Source organism: Pseudophryne corroboree, chromosome 5, assembly GCF_028390025.1.
Source record: "Pseudophryne corroboree isolate aPseCor3 chromosome 5, aPseCor3.hap2, whole genome shotgun sequence".
NCBI lineage: Eukaryota > Metazoa > Chordata > Amphibia > Anura > Myobatrachidae > Pseudophryne > Pseudophryne corroboree.
The window spans coordinates 336,550,506-336,573,157 of NC_086448.1; the positions used below are offsets into that span (position 1 = coordinate 336,550,506).

Consider the following 22,652-nt stretch of genomic DNA (forward strand, 5'->3'; position numbering starts at 1 on the left):
CCCCTGTAATAGTGCCCCCTGTAGTCCCGCCCCATTCCGACTCACTTTAACCCCTGCTCCCTACCCTTTGTTTTCATGTCTTTAATTATTATACCTACCTTGTATGTACGTGTTTTATGTATGATATCCCATCCCCTTCTCCAATCTGGAATTGCGGAGCACTGTAACATGCTACAAATCAGTTACCATTAACAATAAATAAGGTTCTAATTGTATTTGAGCCCTAATGACTAAAATAATTTCAATGTAGATTGTTACATCAAAGCATTCAATGACAATTTGACTCAGACGTCACGTAACTAATATATATTATTCACTGTAACTAAGCAAAATTCCATGAAATTACATTATCTGCATGGTCTTCATTTTCTGCTGCATAAAGGCAATAGGATTCAGGGAGAAATGCAAGGACTGCAAATACAAAAAAATGAAAGTTATAATGATTAATTCACAAATATATGCGCATAATTGTAACTAATTGTTATACATTAGGAGCACCCCCATTAGCCACAATCTACTCTCAACAAAACATTGCTCTTTGGATCAGTATAGGGGTGTGGCAATATCATAGGGGTGAGTCCCTTGGGTGTTCCTAGTGCTTTTGAAGTCCCAGGCTACTCCTTAAGCCTCTTCACTCCAATCATTAATATTCAGAGCAGCAGTGAATGAGACATACATCCCAACTGTGGAACAAAGATGCCCCAGAGCCCTAAAATAGGGACTGTCCCACCAAAGTCGAAACAGTTTGGAGGTATGATTAATTAGGGGCAGACTAGATGGGCCAAGTGGTTCTTATCTGTCATCAAATTCTATGTTTCTAATACGCAGCCATAAGGCAGGGACCCCTCCTATCAGGGGCGCTTTAAGAGAGGAGAAGGCCCGTGTTCAGCCTCCTCCATTCGGGCCCCCTCCTCTCTGCCCAGACGCTGTAGAGTCTGAGCACTAGAGGGCTCAGACTCTACTGCGCATGCGCAGATCTCCGGGAAAATGTTGCGGCGTCAATTTTCCCTGAGATTTCTCTACTGCGCATGAGCAGAATTCCGTGAAAATGGCCGCTGAGCCATTTTCACGTGTTCTAACAGCGCTGCGGATGCCGGCACTGGACTTCGGAGGGGTGAGTATTTTAAAAATGGGTGCAGTGTGTGCTATGGGGGCCCCTTCTGGACTCAGGGGCCCGTGTGCACCGCACACACTGCACCCATTATAGAAACGCCAGTGCCTCCTATGCAACATGCGTAAAAACTTCATGCTTGCTAATATTTTATATTTTAATACTTAGGACTTGTGTAAACAGCATTATGCCTGCTGGAGAATGCACAAAAATTTACTTTCCCATGTCTATTTTACCACTGAACATGATTGTATTGGTTTTCCCTAATGCGTTTCTCTGTGTAACCAGAATTATCTCTGCATTGGCTACACATGTAGTGTTGGAGTGCCAGACAATAATTATGCAAACTGTTAATTACTGTAAAGTATATTCATATACTTTATTGGTTGTATTTGGAATATAAGGTAAAATTGTAGCAAAAGTAATGTTTACCTTATATCCAGGGCCGGCTCCGGGGCTTGTGGCGCCCCGGGCGGCTTTAGGGGGCGTGGCTTTGTACAGGGGGCGTGGTCATTTACGCCCCCTGTACAGCTGAATTGATGTGCGGTGCGCGATGACGTCATCGCGCACCGCACAGCAAAGGTCCTCTCCACGAAGGGAAACTAGACGCGTAGCGTCTAGTTCCCTTCGTGGAGAGGACCTTTGCTGTGCGTTGCGCGATGACGTCATCGCGCACCGCACAGTAAAGGACCTCTCCAGGAAGGGAAACTAGACGCGTACGCGTCTAGTTTCCCTTCCCAGCAGTAGCGGCCGGGGGCAGCGGGCAGCGGGCAGCAGGGGGCACACACCAGTAGCGGATCTTGCCCTGGTGCGGCGCCCTCCGGAGGGCGCCCTGCGCCCTCCGGAAGGCGGCGCCCCGGGCAAAAGTACTGCTTGCCCGTGGCAAGATCCGCTACTGCTTATATCCAAAGGAGAATGAAACATTAATATAAAAGTGGAGGTGTATTGTGGTCAGGGTAAAATGACTGCATAGGCCACCAGCTTCCTATTAATTTGTGCAGTCACACCTCTCTAGGTACAGCACAGGCTGGGGATGCACAATGAAGCAGCATTGGGGCCTGAGAATTGTCTTGTCAGACTTTGGTACTAGGAATTAATAACAATGCTAAAACACTGAGGCATTATCCATTTCTCCTACTTAATTTTTATAAAAGGAGATTTATGGTAAGGCTTACCATTGTTAAATCTCTTTCTGCGAGGTACACTGGTTTCCACAGGGAATAACATCGGGGTGTAGAGTTGGATCTTGATCCGAGGCACCAACAGGCTAAAGCTATGACTGTTCTCAGGATGCACTGCACCGCCTCCTCTATAGCCCTGTCTCCAGGCACTGGAGCTCAGTTTTGTTAACCAGTCCAATGCAGTAGCAGGTAAGAGAGACGGTAGATGTTAGTTACATAGACCCACATTCTCACGACAGGAAAAGGGACTAGTGGCTAATGCCATACAAACCCAAAGCAGCTAAGTGCGTCAGGGTGGAAAACCAATGCTGTCTGGGCCACGCTGGAGCGACTAGAAGCAGTATTCCTCCTTCTTGCTTGAACTTCCGTAGTACCCTGGGCAGGAGTGATACTGGAGGGAACACATATGGCAGCCGAAAGTTCCATGGAATTGCCAGTGCGTCCACGAACGCTGCTTGAGGATCCCTTGTCCTTGCTCCGAAGATCGGAACCTTGTGATTGTGTCGAGATGCCATCAGGTCTACATCTGGTAGACCCCCACAAGGAGTTGGAAGACTTCCGGATGAAGACTCCACTCCCCGGCGTGTACGTCCTTCGACTGAGGAAGTCCGCTTCCCAGTTGAGGACCCCCGGAATGAACACTGCAGATATTGCTGGCAGATGGCGTTCCGCCCATCGAAGAATTTTTGACACTTCCATCATTGCCATTCGGCTTCGAGTGCCGCCTTGATGATTTATGTATGCCACCGTGGTGGCGTCTGATTGTACTTGAACAGGCCTGTTCTGTACGACAGGCAGGGCCATTGCCAATGCTTTGAACACTGCCTGCAATTCCAGAATGTTTATCGGGAGGAAAGATTCCTCCCTGGTCCACCGACCCTGGAGAGAGTGTTGCTCCAACACCGCGCCGCAACCCCGCAGACTGGCATCCATCGTTAGGAGGACCCAGTTGGAGATCCAGAAGGGATGACCCTTGCTCAATTGGTGGTCCTGTAGCCACCAACTTAGTGACAGACGAACCTCCGGAGTCAAGGAGATCATGTGAGATCTGATCCGTTGAGGCAGGCCATTTCACTTGGAAAGGATTAACATCTGCAGAGGGCGGGAATGAAATTGAGCGTACTCTACCATGTTGAAAGCAGACACCATGAGGCCTAGTACTTGCATCGCCGAGTGTATTGACACTCTTTGGAGAGAGGAAGCATCTGATTCTGTCCTGAAGTTTCAGGACCTTCTCTGGAGACAAGAACAAACGTTGGTTGTGTGTGTCCAGTAATGCCCCCAGGTCCACCATGCTCTGTGCAGGGACTAGTAAGGATTTCTTCCAGTTGATGATCCACCCGTGGGCTTGTAGGAATTGGACCGTCAGTTCCAGATGACGAAGGAGAACTTCTGGGGAGTTCGCCAGGATCAACAAGTCATCCAGAGACGGCAGGATCCTGATACCCTGACGGCGGAGAAGGGTCCTCATGACCGCCATGACCTTGGTGAAGATCCAAGGAGCCATGGTCAGATGGAAAGGCAAGGCTTGGAACTGATAATGAAGGTTGCCAATAGCAAACCGTAGACATTGCTGATAAGCATCCTGTATATCCAGGGATACCATATAGTCCTTGGGTTCTAAAGCCAGTACAATAGAGCGCAGAGTTGCCATACGGAATTTGGACAACCTCACAAATTTGTTCAAAGATTTGAGGTTGAGTATAGGCCGGGAGGATCCATTCGGCTTCGGAACTAGAAACAGCTTCGAATAGTATCCCCTGCCTCTCTGAGACAGAGGCACAGGCACTATCACTCCTGTATCCAGGAGGAATTGGACAACCAAATGTAGAGTTTATGCTTTTAACGGACACAAAGGGATAACCGTAGAGCAAAACTGGCAAGGGGGACGTCTCTTGAAAGAGATCGCATACCCGTGAGAGACCACTTCCTGCACCCAGGAGTTCAAAGTGGTCTTTAACCATACCTGGGCGAACTGCAGAAGTCGGCCTCCCACCCTATGGTCTCCCAGGGGGAGGCTCGCCCCATCATGCAGCAGGCTTGTCCGGTTTGGAAGCAGGCTGACGGGCGGCCCAAGAACGTTTAGGTTTGGGCTTAGGGGACTTGGAAGTGCGAGCCTGTCTCGGGTATGCCTGACCCTTTGCTTTACCTGGAGGTCGAAAGGAACGAAAAGTAGTACTCTTAGCCTTCGGAACCGAAGGATTAGTACTTGGGAGAAACGCAGTCTTGGCCGACACCAAGTCAGTCACAATCTTGTTCAGATCATCTCCAAATAGTATATCTCCCTTAAAAGGGAGTACCTCCAAGGTCTTCTTAGAGTCCATGGCCACCGACCAGGACCGTAACCACAGAATCTGGCGAGCTAGGATAGACGTAGTAGATGCCTTGGCCGCCATAACGCCTGTATCAGAGGCCGCCTCCGGAATATAGTGGGAGGCTGTGGTAATATGGGTGTCACGGACCTAGATTGAGGGTGTTGTGAACTCGGGGATTCTTCCGATGGTTGGGAAGAGGAACCACAACTGGGCCAGAACAGGGGTGACCTGATATAGGATTTCCTCATACAGGACTCTGACAGTAAGGTTTGGTGAAATATTGAAGAGCTTTATTGCAGGAAAAGAACAACTCAAAGTCATAAAGGGAAACTTATGAGGGAATGTCCAGGCCCATTGAAGGGTTTGTGAGCAATGTTAAAGATACTGGTGACTGAAGAAATTGTGAGCGATGTTTAAAGACACTGATGATTTGAAGAACTTGTAAACGGTGGTTAAAGACACAGATGACTTAAAAGAAATTGAGAAAAGAGATTAAGACGCTGGTGATTTGAAGAACTTAAGTGCAGTGGTTTAAGACTTTGATGATTTGTAGAACTTGAGAACGGTGACTGAGACGCTGATGATTTGAAGAACTTGAGAACGGTGATTAAGGCCCGCAGCCCACGCTGATTCCTAGGAGCACTGGTGACTGGACCGCAGAGAGACACACCAACCACTGGGAACGCTGGAACCTGTGCAGCGAACAGGCACCTGGAAATGCCGGAGACACTGGAGTACAGCTTCAGAGATTCTCGCCGGGAACAAGAGCGCTGGCATCCACTTCAGGGGAAAGACGATACTCAGGTGCCGAGGCTCTGTCCGGCGTCTGACTTTGAATCTCCCGCCACCGCTGGATTGGCAGAACAGTCTGATGACGTCACCTGCCCCCCGCCCACGTGATGCCGGGTGTCATGGCGGCGCCCTTGCCCTGGAGAACCGCCGGGAGCCGCGCCAGCCAGACGCCGGAGCCCGTGGCCCACCGAAGGCGGAGGCCGCAACACAGACCAGCAAGCACGCAGGGGTAAGCGCGGCGAACGCCGCCTCTGGCGTGTGACAGTACCCCCTCCTCCAGGAGTGGCCCCTGGACACTTCCCAGGTTTTGTTGGATGTCTGGAATGGAAGATCCGCACCAGTCGGGGAGCCGTAACTTCAGTAGCCTTGACCCAGCTCCTTTCCTCGGGGCCAAAACCTTTTTATTCTACCAAATACTGTAGATTCTTGTGAAGATAGCGAGAGTCAAGAATAGCTTTGATTTCAAAGTCGTACCATCTTCAGCCTCTGCAGAGGTTGGCCTTGGGGACTTGGAATGAAACCGGTTCAAAACAAGAGGGCGAAGAAGAGAGACATGAAAGGAATTTGGTATCCGGAGATGGGAAGGCAATCCCAATTTGCAAAAACCGGATTCAGTACTTGTAACACGGGGTAAGGACCAATGAACCTCGGAGCGAACTTCATAGTGGGCACCTTTAAACGGAGATTGCGGGTAGAGAGCCATACCCTGTCACCAACCTTGTATTGAGGAGCTGCCCGTCGCTTCCTATCCGCAAAGAACTTATAGCGGCCGGAGACTCTCTTGAGCTTAGCATGAACTCGACTCCAGATTTGACTGAAGTGCCGGAGAGTAGATGCTGCAGCAGGAACTTCTTCCGGAGGACAAATGGGTAATTCTGGAACTTGGGGATGAAATCCATAATTAATAAAAAATGGAGACTCACCAGTCGAAGAGTGGTATAGATGATTATGGGCAAACTCGGCCCAAGGCAACAGCTCCACCCAATTATCTTGCGAGGGGGAGAGATAAACACGGAGAAAAGTCTCTAAATCTTGATTGACGCGTTCAGTTTGCCCATTGGTTTGTGGATGGTAAGCGGATGAAAACTTGAGTTTTATTTGTAAGGCCGTACAGAGGGCTCTCCAGAATCTTGCAGTAAACTGTACCCCCCGATCAGAGACTATTTCCAGAGGTAACCCGTGCAGGCGGAAGTGTTCCCGGATAAATAACAAAGCCAACATAGAAGCTGATGGTAACCCGGTCAACGTAACAAAATGTGCCATCTTAGAGAAACGGTCAATAATTACCCAGAGGGTGTTATGACCCTTGGAGAGGGGCAGTTCAGTAACAAAGTCCATAGAGATATGGGTCCAAGGCCTCTTAGGAATGGACAATGGGTGCAGCAACCCCGCAGGAGGCAGACGAAGAATTTTGTGCTGAGCACATTGAGGACACGAGTTGACATAATCTTGAACATCCTTCTTCATAGTGTCCCACCAGTAAGATCTTCGTAGAAATTCCCACATCTTTTGAACTCCAGGATGACCGGAAAACTTGGAAATGTGATCCCACTGCAACAATCTTGGTCGAAATTTAGCGGGCACAGACATTCTTCCAGGAGGAGGGCCCAACGCTGTGGGAGCCGCTGAAATAGAAACTGGACTGAGAATCAAAGCCTTTTCAACGGAATTCTCCTCATCCGATGCCGTTAAGGAACGGGATAGGGCATCAGCCTTGGTGTTAAAAGTTCCAGCCCGGTACTTAATGACAAACGAAAATCTGGCAAAGAAGAGCGCCCATCTAGCATGACGGGGATTCAAGCACTGGGCCGTCTTGAGATACAGCAAATTCTTGTGATCAGTGAAAATCGTAATTAGATGTTTAGCACCTTCCAAAAGATATCTCCATTCTTCCAAGGCAGATTTTATTGCCAAAAGTTCTTTGTCTCCAATGGTGTAATTTTGTTCAGCAGGGGAGAACTTGCGAGAATGGAAACCACATGGATGTAACTTCCCATCTGGAGCGTACTGCGAAAGCACGGCACCAATGCCTACTGTAGAAGCATCAACTTCCAAAAAGAATGGTTTTAAAAAGTCTGGTTGCTGAAGTACCGGAGCGGTCATAAAGGCTGCCTTCAACTGAGCGAACGCTGCTACAGCTTCAGAGGACCAATGGCTTGGGTCAGCCCCCTTCTTGGTTAGGGCAGTAATAGGCGCCACAATGGTAGAGAAACCCCTTATGAATTTCCGGTAGTAATTTGCAAACCCCAGAAATCGTTGCACCGCTTTCAAGGAAAGAGGCTGAGTCCAGTCCCGAATGGCAGAGAGTTTCTCCGGATCCATACGAAGCTCCGTGCCCGAAATTATGTAACCAAGAAATGGAATAGACGGGACCTCAAAGGTACACTTGGAAATCTTGCCGTATAGATGGTTCTCTTGCAATCGAAGAAGTACCTCTTTAACCTGTACTCTGTGCTCAGTGAGATTCTTAGAAAATATCAGAATGTCATCCAAATATACCACTACATTTAGGTATAACATATCCCGAAAGAGTTCATTAATGAATCCCTGGAAGACGGCGGGGGCGTTGCTGAGGCCGAACGGCATTACCATATACTCATAATGCCCGTCCCTAGTATTGAAGGCCGTCTTCCATTCGTCCCCCTGTCGGATACGTATCAAATTATAAGCTCCCCTTAAATCGAGCTTGGTGAAGACTCGGGCTCCGCGAACTCTATCAAAAAGCTCCGTGATGAGCGGCAAAGGATACTTATTCTTAATGGTGACATCATTTAGACCACGATAGTCGATACATGGCCTCAGGCCTCCGTCCTTTTTCTTCACAAAAAAGAAACCTGCTCCCGCCGGGGAAGTAGAGGGGCGGATGAATCCCTTCTGCAGATTAGACTTGATATATTCCGACATAGCTCGAGTCTCGGGTACTGATAAAGGATAAGTGTGACCCCGAGGTGGCATTTTCCCCGGAATGAGCTCAATAGGACAGTCCCAGGGTCTATGCGGTGGTAACTGATCGGCCGCCTGTTCCGAGAACACATCTGAAAACTCCCGATAAGCCTCTGGAATAAGCCCTTCATCCAACTTGGAAGATACACGGAGCGGGTAGACAGGAGTGAGACAATTTGAATGGCAAAATGGACTCCAAGAAATTATCTGTGTCGACCCCCAGTCGACGTGAGGGTTGTGAAGCTTGAGCCAAGGAAGACCAAGAACGAGATCGTGAGGCATCTCCCGAATCACAAGGAACTCCAGATGTTCTTGATGCAAAGCTCCCACTTGTAGCTTGATTGGCATTGTACAACTTGAAATCAGATCATTAGAAATTTGGGTACCATTAATAGCAGTTAACGTAATAGGTCGTTCGACCGACCGTAACTGTAAACCCAGATTCTGGGCACAGGAAAGGGAAATAAAATTCCCCGCAGCCCCTAAGTCCAACAGTGCCTTAACGGTTTTGACTACTGACTCAGAAAACAGAGACACGGAGAGTAAACAGTCCACTGCCGGAGAAGATTGAGAAGAAACCCCTAGCTCAATTTCTCCAGAACAAGCTAGGACTGCCCGTTTCCCGGGCGAGACTTGCAAAACTTGAGAAAATGATCCGCAGCTCCACAGTAGAGGCAGAGTCTACCCTCACGACGACGCTGACGTTCTTCTGGTGACAGCCGAGACCGATTAATCTGCATGGGTTCGTCTGGACTCGGAATAACTGTTTGCTTAGACGGAAGAGATCGGAATCTTGACCGATCTGACCGACTACGTTCACCACCTCGTTCCTGCATGCGAAGATCCACCTTTTCACAGAGTGAGATCAACTGTTCCAAGGAATCTGGCAGATCTCTAGTGATCAACTCGTCCTTTAAACGATCCGAGAGCCCATTCCAAAAAGCAGCCCGAAGGGCATCATTATTCCAGCACAGTTCTGAAGCTATGGTTTGAAAATGAATCACATACTGTCCCACAGAACGAGAGCCTTGTCGAACACGGAGCAAGTCAGCAGAGTCCTGCCGGGCTCATCAAAGATCCTTCGGAATGACGTGATGAAGTTGGTATAACTAGAAACCAATGGATCTGATCGCTCCCACAACGGTGACACCCACTCCAACGCTGAACCCTCAAGCAAAGAGATAATGTATGCCACTTTAGACCGATCAGTAGGAAAGTTATGTGAAAGGAGTTCGAAATGTACCTCACACTGATTGAGGAAACCACGGCAATTCTTTGGATTCCCGTTATAACGAGGAGGAGTAGGAAGCTGAAGGCATGACCTGGTTCCAGACAAGGACGGAACATTGCTAGAGGCAACCACTGGAGCGGATACTGGAACTGGAGCTGTAACCACTGAAGCCAGAGAAGTCTGGATTTGATCTAGCCGGCCAGATAATTCCTGGAGATAATGCATCACCTGATTCTGTGCTGCTTCCTGACTCTGTACTCGGGAAACCAGGTCCTGCATGGTGCTTGCCTCTGGGTTCCGATTCCCCGGGTCCATGGGGCCTGAGTATACTGTCACTGACCTAGATTGAGGGTGTTGTGAACTCGGGGATTCTTCCGATGGTTGGGAAGAGGAACCACAACTGGGCCGGAACAGGGGTGACCTGATATAGGATTTCCTCATACAGGACTCTGACAGTAAGGTTTGGTGAAATATTGAAGAGCTTTATTGCAGGAAAAGAACAACTCAAAGTCATAAAGGGAAACGTATGAGGGAATGTCCAGGCCCATTGAAGGGTTTGTGAGCAATGTTAAAGATACTGGTGACTGAAGAAATTGTGAGCGATGTTTAAAGACACTGATGATTTGAAGAACTTGTAAACGGTGGTTAAAGACACAGATGACTTAAAAGAAATTGAGAACAGAGATTAAGACGCTGATGATTTGTAGAACTTAAGTGCAGTGGTTTAAGACTTTGATGATTTGTAGAACTTGTGAACGGTGACTGAGACGCTGATGATTTGCAGAACTTGAGAACGGTGATTAAGGCCCGCAGCCCACGCTGATTCCTAGGAGCACTGGTGACTGGACCGCAGAGAGACACACCAACCGCTGGGAACGCTGGAACCTGTGCAGCGAACAGGCACCTGGAAATGCCGGAGACACTGGAGTACAGCTTCAGAGATTCTCGCCGGGAACAAGAGCGCTGGCATCCACTTCAGGGGAAAGACGATACTCAGGCGCCGAGGCTCTGTCCGGCGTCTGACTTTGAATCTCCCGTCACTGCTGGATTGGCGGAACAGTCTGATGACGTCACCTGCCCCCCGCCCACGTGATGCCGGGTGTCATGGCGGCGCCCTTGCCCTGGAGAACCGCCGGGAGCTGCGCCAGCCAGACGCCGGACCACCGAAGGCCACAACACAGACCAGCAAGCACGCAGGGGTAAGCGCGGCGAACGCCGCCTCTGGCGTGTGACAATGGGACAGATATTGTCTGGCAGTGTCAGAAAAATTCAGAGGTAGCTCTTCCTCAATTGCTTGAACCCATGCTTCAAAGCCTTTTGCAGCCCAAGAGGCTGCCATAGTGGGTCTATGTACAGCACCTGTAAGAGTGTAAATAGACTTCAAGCAACCCTCCACCCGCTTATCCGTCGGTTCCTTCAAAGAGGTGACAGTGGTGATAGGCAGAGTAGATGACACCACAAGACGGGCTACATGTGAGTCCACTTGTTACTCAATTCCGCAGAGATAGGATATCGAGCTAGCATCTTTTTAGACAGGGAAAATGTATTTCCTGGAGAAGACCAGGATTCCTGACGTATGTCAAATGGTAAGAATGTGGTAATACTAATTTAGTAACCTTCTGACGTTTGAACTTTACAGGTTTCTTAGACGTATCAGGAGGATCACTCTCATCAATCTGAAGAATCAGTCTGATAGCCTCCACTAGGTCAGGAACATCAACCTGTGTTGTAGAATCTTCATCAGAAGCAGCGATATCAGCATCTGATGGATCAGTATATTCCCCATCCGAATCGGAAGAATCATCCGAAATATTAGTGGATTGTGAGGAAGAAATTGCCCACTTAGATGACCCTTTAGTCCCAGTAGGGCGAGGGTTAGGTTTTTTTTTTTAGCCAAGAACTGATTTAATTGCTGTAGCTGGGTTGACAGAGTATCCGCCCATGGTGGATTAACTACAGGGACAATATGTGGCTGTAATGGCACAGGAGGTCCCACAGGGGGCGTAAGTCTTGTTACAAGCGTAGTCAGCATATTTGAAAATGCAGCCCAAGGTGGATCTGTCACAGGTGCTGCGGGCTGACTAGGGGGTGCAGAACACCCAGTACCTGAACCCTCAGCAGAAATGATTTCCTCAGGTAAATCCGTGGCGCCAGCACTGCATGATGCAGGAGCGTCTGCGGATTTCCCGCCCTGTGTAGCAGACATTATTGGGAATGTAGCCTTAGGGCGTATCAGTACAATATAGCCAGACAAACACAATACCTGACAAAAATCCCCTAGTATATGTAACCGCAATTGCAGAGCACAAAAAGAGGATTTAAGTGGTATGAGGTGACTGAAACACACAGTGAAAAAATACAAAACAGTATATCCTGTGGAACACTAAATGGTATATGAGACCTTGACGCACTTAGACCCCCAGGGCACAGAATATAGTGATAGCAATATGTGTGATACACAGAATAGAATTCACACAGCAGCTATAGGCACACACAGTCACAGGTACAATGCAGAAATTATTACATATAAACAAACTGCACTGGTCTAGTAATACTACATAGAGAAATGTATGTATACAGATATAACAATGCACAGTAAACACTGGATGTATATCACAGAATACTTGTACTAAAAATTCATATAGCAGTACACTTGTTCTTAACTAACGCTGTCTAAACAACATGTATATTACTTAAGTGTCCTTTAAATGCACAGCACTGATGAGACAGGCGGCTTTACTGAGGAGACAGTGCCCAGCAGTCCCAGGATCAGCGCAGCTCTGTGAAATGGCGCCCACACGATGACAGGGAGGAAGGGAGGGAGAGAGAGAGAGATGCAGCTCCAGGGCGGGAACACCTGCTGCAGATGGTGCCTGGAGCTGGGGGAGCCTATAATAAATGGATTTTAGTAAATACAACCTGTGCTCCCTGCTGTGGTGGATATAGTGGGGTCCCTGCACGGCCACATTGTCCATGCCAGCGGTGCGGTCCGTCTCCTGGGACCGCGATTTCGGCGGGTACCATCTGGGGGACCCTCTTACCTCCTCCCTGAAGTGCGGCCACGCGATCCAGGAGAGCAGCAGCGGTGATGTGTGCCTGATGATCGGAGCGCCTCTGCTGCAAGTACCCGGCAACCGGGGTGCGGGAGTATGCAGCGCCGCTGGGGGAGGTGATGGAGCCTGTGCTGCAGCCCTTGAAGTCTTCTTTCTTTTTAAAAAGCGCTTATTAGGGCTGCCTACTGCAGCCCCACCTGTTAATTGCCTGCACTGCAGGCACCAACTTACAAACTGAGCTCCAGTGCCTGGAGGCCTCTATAGCCCTATAGAGGAGGCGGTGCAGTGCATCCTGGGAACAGACAAAGCTTTAGCCTGTTGGTGCCTCGGATCAAGATCCAACTCTACACCTCGATGTTATTCCCTGTGGAATACCAGTGTACCCCGCTGCAGAAATAATGGTTAATCCCACAAAATAACTGCCTTCACAATTTGTAGGTTACAAGCAGAGCTGGTGACCAGGGGGGGTCAAAGGGGACACCTGTACCAGGCCCCAAGGATCAGAGGGGCTCCAAGGATACACCACATAGTGTCCGGCAGGGATGTGAGCCATCTTGTCCAAATAGGGCAGCAAGCTGTAGGCAGTGAGGGCGCAGCCTCAGAGTGACAGGAGCCTCTCACACACAGTGACTGTGCTGCATGAATGTGCACCCGCTCTTTTCCGGGTCCAGCTCTGTTGCATGCAGTAATGGGACATGGCAGCAGCTCCGCTGGCCGGCCTCTTCTGGTGGGGTGTGAGAGCCACATGGTACCCGCTGTACAGTGTTTGGGTCTGGGTACTGGGGAGTGCAGCACAGGTGAGTCTCCCCCCAGGGTCAGTGTGGCTTGCTGAGGGGATACAGGGCTTGGGGATGGGGTCGGGGAACTGGGAATGCAGCATGGAGTCATTGGAGAGAGACAGACTGTGGAGTGTGTGGGGGATGAAGGAGTGAGGCAGACACAGGCTGGGGGATGTGTGTGTGGTAAGGAAGGAGAGAAACATATTTATATATGTGTATCACTAAATGAATAAAAAAATTAATATACACTTATTTACTTATTGACAGCTTCTTATATAGCACAGCAAATTCCGTAGCTCTTTAATATATATATATGAAATAATAATAGAATTCCTTAATGCGCTCTTATTGTAAGTCTGCTGTTCTATTGCTTATTTTATATCAGTTAGTTTATTCTATATCAGTTAGTTTAACAATATTTCTTTTATAGTCAGGCTTCAACACAAAGAAAGGATCCCTTGTCGACAGAGATCAACACAGAAACAGATACACAAATGATATCTCTGTGGAGTGCACTTCTTTAACGTATTAGGCAATTACTTGTCTAATGATAATACTTTTTCTGAAATATATATTATATATATATATACACACACATATATACACACACACTTCTCCAAAAAGGCACAGCACTCCAGGCGACTTGTTAGTAATGAAAAACAGCAGTGTTTCAGCAACGTTTCAATGTTATTCACATTGTCCTCAGGCTTACAATCAATACAACACATACTTACATAAATAGAGACCTCACCAGGTGTGAAACGCCGTCACTCCGGAAACGGGACAATCACCCGCCCAGCGGCGTGTCCGTCAATGATGATGTCATCCATGTGCTCAAAAGAAAAGAGTATCTCCCAGCGCTAATATAATCAAGTGTATTCTCTATAAATACTCACTATAGTGTCTACTCATAAAAATGGTGTATAAAGAAATGACTCTAACACCAATATAGTATCAAGATAAAATAATGTTTTATTTCCCTAACACAAAACAAAACATTTAAAAGTGGATCGTATAAGAGAGATCCTAACTAGTTCCAATAAAATCGGAAATTGAGAATAAAATAATAACTGGTGAATCCTAATACCGGTATACTGAATACAAACAACCACATACAACATAAAACATGAAAAACCAGTGATACACTAAATTAGCGATTTACTCACTGGATGAGTATTTGTAGTCCTCAGGTAAGCATAGGTCAATCTTGAAATATATGAGTGGGTGCTATTATATAGTCACCTCTCAAGCAGGAAGTTGTCCTATCGGGTTCTCTGGTAAAAACCAGCCACAATGTAATCCCTCCGGTGTAGGTATGCACAAAACAGTCTAAGTGGGATAGCCAGATCCTCAGTCTTTATACCTATGAAGCCCAAGCACTTACTTCAATGACACGGGAAGTGGATGAGCGGGTGTCTGCCGGCAGACTGTAACTGATAGCTCCGCAATCAACTAGTTTCGCCTGTCTCCGCAGGCTTCCTCCATCTATTGTGCAGAGTAATGTATTAGCCAGCAGAGTGGGTAAGTTCTCAATACGTCTCAATGTACTCGTATCCAGTAGATATCTCGGCATGCGGCAATAGATGTGCAGAGTCTTTATACGTCCATACCCCATGGGGGAGGCCTGGCAGCAGTGGAAAAGTTCTTAAAAGCCCAAAGTGATTATGTTGGACCAGATATTTCGTTATGTTTGAGATTATTGGAGATGACGCTTTGTAAAAATTACTTTTTATACGACGGCAAATTTTATTTGCAGCGTCAGGGGTGTGCTATGGGGTCCAGTGTGGCCCCATCGTACTCTAACATATATATATAGCAAAAAGGATGGAGAAGAACAAGCGCCTATGGTGTGGTAAGTTTTTTAAGGTGTATGGTGACACTAAAAATAAATAAATACGTACCGGATGAAATCTTTATAACACGTCTAGCATGATACCATTCATGATGTTTCTCACCATCTATAAATCAGAAAAACAGAAATCGCTGCATAGCGTAATACCTCTGGTTAACAATGATAACCCCACAGGCACCCAGGTAAGCGTACCAGATTCAGGAGGATAATCAGCAAAAACACACAATGGTCTTGTGTCCAGATGTCTTTTACCAGATCAAGTAAATAGGGTCTTCATAATATCAGTCCTGACGGGCGAAACGCGTTGAGAAATCTGAGCAGAACTTTTACCTGGCTGCTAAGCTAAGCTACTTTTTGATTTTTAAAAAAAAATCATCTTTATCTTGAATGTTTGGATGATGTTTTATAGCCTTGTATCTTGAATAAACCACTTCTTTGGTCATTTGACTGATATTATGAAGACCCTATTTACTTGATCTGGTGAAAGACATCTGGACACAAGACCATTGTGTGTTTTTGCCGATTATCCTCCTGAATCTGGTACGCTTACCTGGGTGCCTGTGGGGTTATCATTGTTAACCAGAGGTATTACGCTATGCAGCGATTTCTGTTTTTCTGATTTATAGATGGTGAGAAACATCATGAATGGTATCATGCTAGACATGTTATAAAGATTTCATCCGGTACGCATTTATTTATTTTTAGTGTCACCATACACCTTAAAAAACTTACCACACCATAGGCGCTTGTTCTTCTCCATCCTTTTTGCTACAGAATTTATGCCATATACCTATGGTACACTGAAGAACTGAGCAGCCACCCTGAAGAGTGGAAGGTGTTGACAAAGACTTATTAAAGCCTTGAAAGACTTTGTTTTCAGCTATATGTGGCTACCATATTAGCAAAGTATAAATTGTTCAGATAAGTATTTTATTACTGTCGATCCCTAGAGAAGCGCACTGGTCTACACATCTTTCTGTCTAACATATATATGTTCGAAGTTGAGAAGGAATTGTCCTTTGCCAACATAGAGATATCACAGGATATTATTTTCTTTTGTAGATATATAGATGACTTGTTAGTTATCTGGCAGGGCACCCGAGAATCTCTTGTTTCCATCATTTATGCACATAATAACAGGGAGCACCCTATAAAACTCACGTATTCAATTACTGCTGAAACTATCCAGTTCCTAGATGTGCAACTAACCATTACTGGTGGGAGAATTACTACATCACTGTTTTCGAAACCTACAGATAGGAATAACCTGCTACACTTTAAAAGTTGTCATCCATTACCCCTTAAGCGGGGCCTCCCCTATTCCCAGTTTTTGAGGGCTAAACGTATTACAGTTGATACGATGTTGGCAGCCGAACAGATAGAGAATATGTAACAAAAGTTTTTGGCGAGGGGTTACCATCCTGCATTGTTAGAAGCCAAAATTAAGGCTTTGGCTCTAGATAGACAACAACTCCTATATTTACAAAAAGATCGGTCACAAAGTGCGTGTATTCCATGGGTGCAAGAATTTAACTCCGTTAGTAATTCCATCAAAGGCTCAGTTAAAAAACACTGGGACCTTATACAATCAGATCCTGATTTAAAACTGACCAACACTAGGATTATGCCCTGCTACAAAAGAACCAGAAACTTACGGGATATACTAGTCAGAACAGATATTTTTGACCCTACACCACAATCTATGTTTTATGGCATGAGAAAAGGGTGCTATAAGTGCACATGCACCACATGCCAGTTTCTAATACCAGGAGATAAATTCCAACACCCTCACACTGGGAAAACGTATCAAATTCAACACCGCCTTACTTGTGGGTCTCGTTTTGTGGTATATCAATTGATTTGCCCCTGTGGGCTGTCATACATTGGAAAGACAGAAAGAACTTTCAAAGAACGTATGGCAGCCCACAGGTCGGCTATTAAGGCGGCTATTAACACAGGTAAGAGTGACCAACCGGTCGCACGTCACTTTTGTATGGCTCGTCATTCTTTGACATCTGTTAGATATAGAATGATAGATCACATCTTTGTTACGTTCCTGGTGCTCAGAACAGGAGAGATGTTGCATAGTGATTCCAGAGCACCAGGACGTGACGCTAAAATAAGGTGTGGTATGGAAATAGCCCCTAGCACCCTACCTCCATTGTTTCACCCGTGTAGTCAGTTCACGCCTGCGTGACTATGGTTTCTTGGGCCCACGGCAGCCGCGTTTGAAGGGCGGATTAGGTCTGCCCAACTCCGATGCCCCCAGGTCTTAGAGTGAGACAAGGCGTGAACCGAGACAGGATAATAACAAGGGGACCTCTACCTAAAGCAACAGAAGGCTAGGGGCTACTAACTACCCTAAAACTAAATATATGTGTGGCACGCCGCCAAAGGAAAAGAACAACAAAAGATACCACTGTCCACACCCCACACGGCACCGTCGTGTATCGGGGAGGACAGTGAAGAGCGGAAACCTCCGCAAAAACACCAGTACCAAACAAACGTTAGGATTAAGCTGCCTAGGCCGCAACACGTGGCAAAAGCCGCTACTCACGAAACCGGGAGAGAACCCCAATAAGCAAGAACCCCCAGATGACTGCAACAGGTTCACTTGGACTGGAAGGATTCCCAGGACCGGCTTCAGAACTCCAGGACTCAGGAGCAAGGGGAGCAGGATCGACCAGATACAGCAGGACAGGAACAAACTTTGCACGGCAGGAACAGCGTACAGGAAGCTATCACCGGCGAGGCTGCAGTGTGCTGGCTCGCATAAAAAGGCCCTTCTGGCCAATGACAGGAGGGCCAGCAAGACCAGCCCCCAGACCCTAATTAATAGTTGCCGTGCAGCTGCCCTGCTGCATGAACAACTAATCAGTCTAATCTGGCAACGGGGAACGCGGTCCGCCAATGGCGTCCCCGTTGCCATGGACCCGGCGGCTGAGGACGCCCAGCGTCCTAGCGTTGCCAGGGACCCAGCGACTACAGTACGCACGGCGTCCTGGCGTTGCTAGGCACCGGGCGGGCAGCGAGGGAGGTGCGCCGGCCGTGAGCGTCGCCCGGAAGCAGACCGAGTGGCGCCGTGGACCGCGGCACCTAACAGTACCCCCCCCTTGAGGAGGGGTTAAAGAACCCCTAAAGCCGGGTTTCTGAGGAAATTCCTGAAAGAATAATTTCTTAAGTTTAGGGGCATGTAGATCCTTATCCAGGACCCAAGACCTTTCCTCCGGGCCATAGTCTTTCCAGTGAACTAAAAAATACAGCCGGCCTCGAGAAACTTTGGAATCTAAAACCTTCTGCACCAAAAACTCTTGTTGCCCCAGAACATCCACCGGAGGTCTACCCTGAGAAGTTTTCCGAGGGAATCTCCTGGAAGAAATATATTGCTTCAGAAGGGAACTGTCAGAACTCTGGTATTTTGTGTATCCAAGTTAGAATCAATATGTGGTTCTGTGGTGGGCGCACAGTGCAGGAAACTTGGTGGGCGTAGATAAGACTTGCGGATGAGGTACACAGGAAGATGAGGTTAATATTGATATGCTTTATTGTAGATTACATGAAATATACTGGCAAAAGAATCAGTTCAATATCTGGATTGCTTGAGCCGGACTGGAATCCAGCGAGACAACTGGAACTGGAGTTAGTTAATATCCGACTTGCTTGAACCGGCCTGGAATCCGGTGAGACAACTGGAACTGGAGTCAGTTAAATATCAGACTTGCTTGAACCGGCCTGGAATCCGGTGAGACAACTGGAACTGGAGTCAGTTAAATATCAGACTTGCTTGAACCGGCCTGGAATCCGGTGAGACAACTGGAACTGGAGTCAGTTAAATATCAGACTTGCTTGAACCGGCCTGGAATCCGGTGAGACAACTGGAACTGGAGTCAGTTAAATATCAGACTTGCTTGAACCGGCCTGGAATCCGGTGAGACAACTGGAACTGGAGTCAGTTAAATATCAGACTTGCTTGAACCGGCCTGGAATCCGGTGAGACAACTGGAACTGGAGTCAGTTAAATATCAGACTTGCTTGAACCGGCCTGGAATCCGGTGAGACAACTGGAACTGGAGTCAGTTAAATATCAGACTTGCTTGAACCGGCCTGGAATCCGGTGAGACAACTGGAACTGGAGTCCACATGAATTCACACTGATTAGCTTGCACTTGGACTGAGCTGTTTCAGGAATGCTTGCAGCAGCACACTCAAGGACACACTGGAAGATTATTTAACTTCAGGAAACTCAGCACAGGTGTTACTACTATGAGCTGGAATCACAGTGTTAGTATTGCTGCAGTGAGTAGAAATCACAGTGCTGGTAATACTTGCTTTGAGCTGAAATCACAGTGCTGGTAATGCTGCTAAGAACTGAAGTCTCTGTGCTGATGATATACAATGAGCTGGAATCACAGGTAGTTTAAAGAGCTTTCAGGGCACAAGGAGTGAACCCTGAAGTATGAGTCTAGACGCAGCTAGGAAGCGACGTTGTTCTGGACGATTTGCTAGTGCCCTGCCCAGCCCCTTTATCCCCCTTGCTGGACAGTGATTGGGCAGTGGAATCATGTGACTGAACCGACAGCCGTGGTTGGTAGAGTTGCGGTCAGCTGATCATTGGCAACATGGCGGCGCCCAGTACCTGCGGCCAGCGGGGAGGATAGCGGTGAGCTGGAATGGAGTTCAGGGGTACTGGAGCCAGCACAGTGGGAGGCGACATGACACCTGCAGGACCACCGGAGCCGGACTAGGCTGCGCACTGGTAAGATCTGTGACGTTAAGTCCCGATTCCTGACAGTACCCCTCCCTTCAAGGGTGGCCACCGGACACCTTTTAGGCTTCAATGGAAATTTGCTATGGAAGACTCGGACTAAATAAGGAGCATGCACATCTGAAGCATTGATCCAAGCTCTCTCTTCAGGACCATATCCTCTCCAGTCGATTAGGTATTGCAGACGACCATAACGACATCTAGAATCAAGAATTTTCTCAACTTCAAATTCCACACCACGGCTGGTAACAACTTTCGGAGCTTTTGGAGGAGTCTGTTGGAAGCGATTGAGCACTAGAGGCCGGAGGAGAGAGATATGGAAAGAATTCGGAATTTTTAGATATGAAGGCAAAGTCAACTTATAAGCTACTGGATTGATTACTTGTTCCACAGGAAAAGGACCGATAAATCTTGGAGCAAACTTCATGGAAGGAACTTTGAGTCTAAGATTACGAGTAGACAGCCAAACTCGATCTCCTGGCTTTAAACTGGGAACAGCTCGTCTCTTCTGATCAGCAAAAAATTTATATCTGGCGGAGGCTTTCTTTAAAGACTGATGAATTGACTTCCACACTTTAGAGAATTGTTGTAAAGAAACGGAAGCAGCTGGGACATCAACTGCCGGTAATGATTGAAAATCAGGTACTCGTGGATGTTGGCCATAAACTGTGAAGAAAGGTGTTGTGTCAGTGGCAGTATGGTAACGAAAGTTGTGAGCAAACTCTGCCCAGGGTAGTAGATCTACCCAATCGTCTTGAGATGAAGAGACATAAAGCCTGATAAATGTTTCTAATTCTTGATTTACCCTTTCTGTTTGGCCATTTGTCTGTGGATGGTATGCTGAAGAGAATTTCAGTTTTACTTGAAGAGCTGAACAGAGGGCTTTCCAAAACTTCGCCACAAACTGTACTCCTCGGTCAGATATAATTTCAGTTGGAAGTCCATGAAGACGAAAGATTTCTCGAAGAAAGTGCTGGGCCAGCTTGTTTGCTGATGGTAGCCCTGTGAGTGGAATGAAATGAGCCATTTTTGAGAACCTGTCGACCACTACCCAGATGGTATTGTGACCACGGGAAGGCGGTAACTCAGAGATAAAGTCCATAGAAATATGGGACCATGGTCGTGTAGGAATAGATAATGGCTGTAAAGTTCCCGCTGGAGACTGCCGGGAGGTTTTATGTTGAGCACATTTGGGACATGACTGCACAAAATCTTGAATGTCGGACTTCATGTTGGGCCACCAATAGGACCTTTGAAGAGTTTTATAAACTTTAAGAACTCCAGGATGTCCAAAGAACTGAGAAGTATGTGCCCAAGTCAGTAATTTCTTCCGCAATTCTGGTGTTACAAACATTTTGCCAGGAGGAGGAGTAGAATACGTAACTTGAGTAGTAGCAAATGATACTGGACTAATAATAGGACGTTCTTCTTGTGAATTTGCCTCTGTATCTGGAACCATGGAACGTGATAAGGCGTCCGCTTTCACGTTTTGAGACCCAGGACGAAATGTGATAAGGAAACTGAATCTAGAAAAGAATAAAGCCCACCGGGCCTGACGTGGGTTGAGACATTGAGCAGACTTGAGGTACAGCAAGTTTTTATGATCTGTAAGAATTGATACAGGAAATTTAGCTCCTTCTAGAAGATATCTCCATTCCTCCAGAGCCAACTTGATTGCTAACAATTCTTGATCACCAATAGAATAATTCCTTTCTGCAGGGGAAAATTTTCTGGAGAAAAAACCACATGGATGCAACTTTCCAGCATCAGAAGTCTGTGAGAGAACTGCTCCCACACCTACTGTGGACGCATCCACTTCTAAAATGAAAGGCTTCTGAACATCAGGCTGATGGAGAACTGGTGCGGTGATAAAAGCTTGCTTGATAAGGTGAAAAGCAGACAGAGCTTCCTTGGACCAGTGAGCCGGATCAGAACCTTTGCGGGTTAAAGCAGTAATTGGTGCTACCAGTGTTGAAAATCCTTTGATAAACTTTCTGTAATAGTTAGCGAATCCCAAAAACCTTTGTACTGCCTTCACAGTTGTAGGAAGAGTCCAATTGAGTATGGAATCTAACTTGGCAGGATCCATACGGAGTTCAGAGCCAGATATAATGTATCCAAGGAATGGAATAGATGAGACTTCGAATGTACATTTTGATAACTTTCCATACAAACGATTCTGACGAAGACGGCTGAGAACTTCTCTGACTTGTTGACGATGTGTTGCAAGATCTCGAGAAAAAATGAGGATATCGTCTAAATAAACAACGACAAATTTGTACAAAATGTCTCTGAAGATTTCGTTTACAAAATGCTGAAACACTGCAGGAGCATTACTTAACCCAAAAGGCATCACAAGGTATTCATAATGACCATCTCTAGTGTTAAAAGCTGTTTTCCATTCATCTCCTTTGCGTATTCTTATAAGATTGTAGGCACCTCGTAAATCGAGCTTGGTGAAGATAGTGGCTCCTTTAACTCTGTCAAAAAGCTCGGTAATTAAGGGCAAAGGATAACCATTCTTAACTGTAATATCATTAAGACCACGATAATCTATACAAGGTCGAAGACCACCATCTTTCTTTTTAACAAAGAAGAACCCAGCGCCTGCAGGAGATGAGGAAGGCCGA

General features: G+C 46.9%; 1 protein-coding gene across 1 annotated transcript in view; it reads right to left on the reverse strand.

The window, feature by feature from the left end:
• LOC134927718 (uncharacterized) overlaps positions 1-22,652 on the reverse strand; it is a 50,796-nt gene that overhangs the window by 16,846 nt on the left and 11,298 nt on the right. Inside the window, exon 2 of the mRNA XM_063922559.1 lies at positions 347-411. Within this exon, the coding sequence (XP_063778629.1) occupies positions 347-411 (65 nt within the window). The remainder of the gene's footprint in view (positions 1-346; positions 412-22,652) is intronic.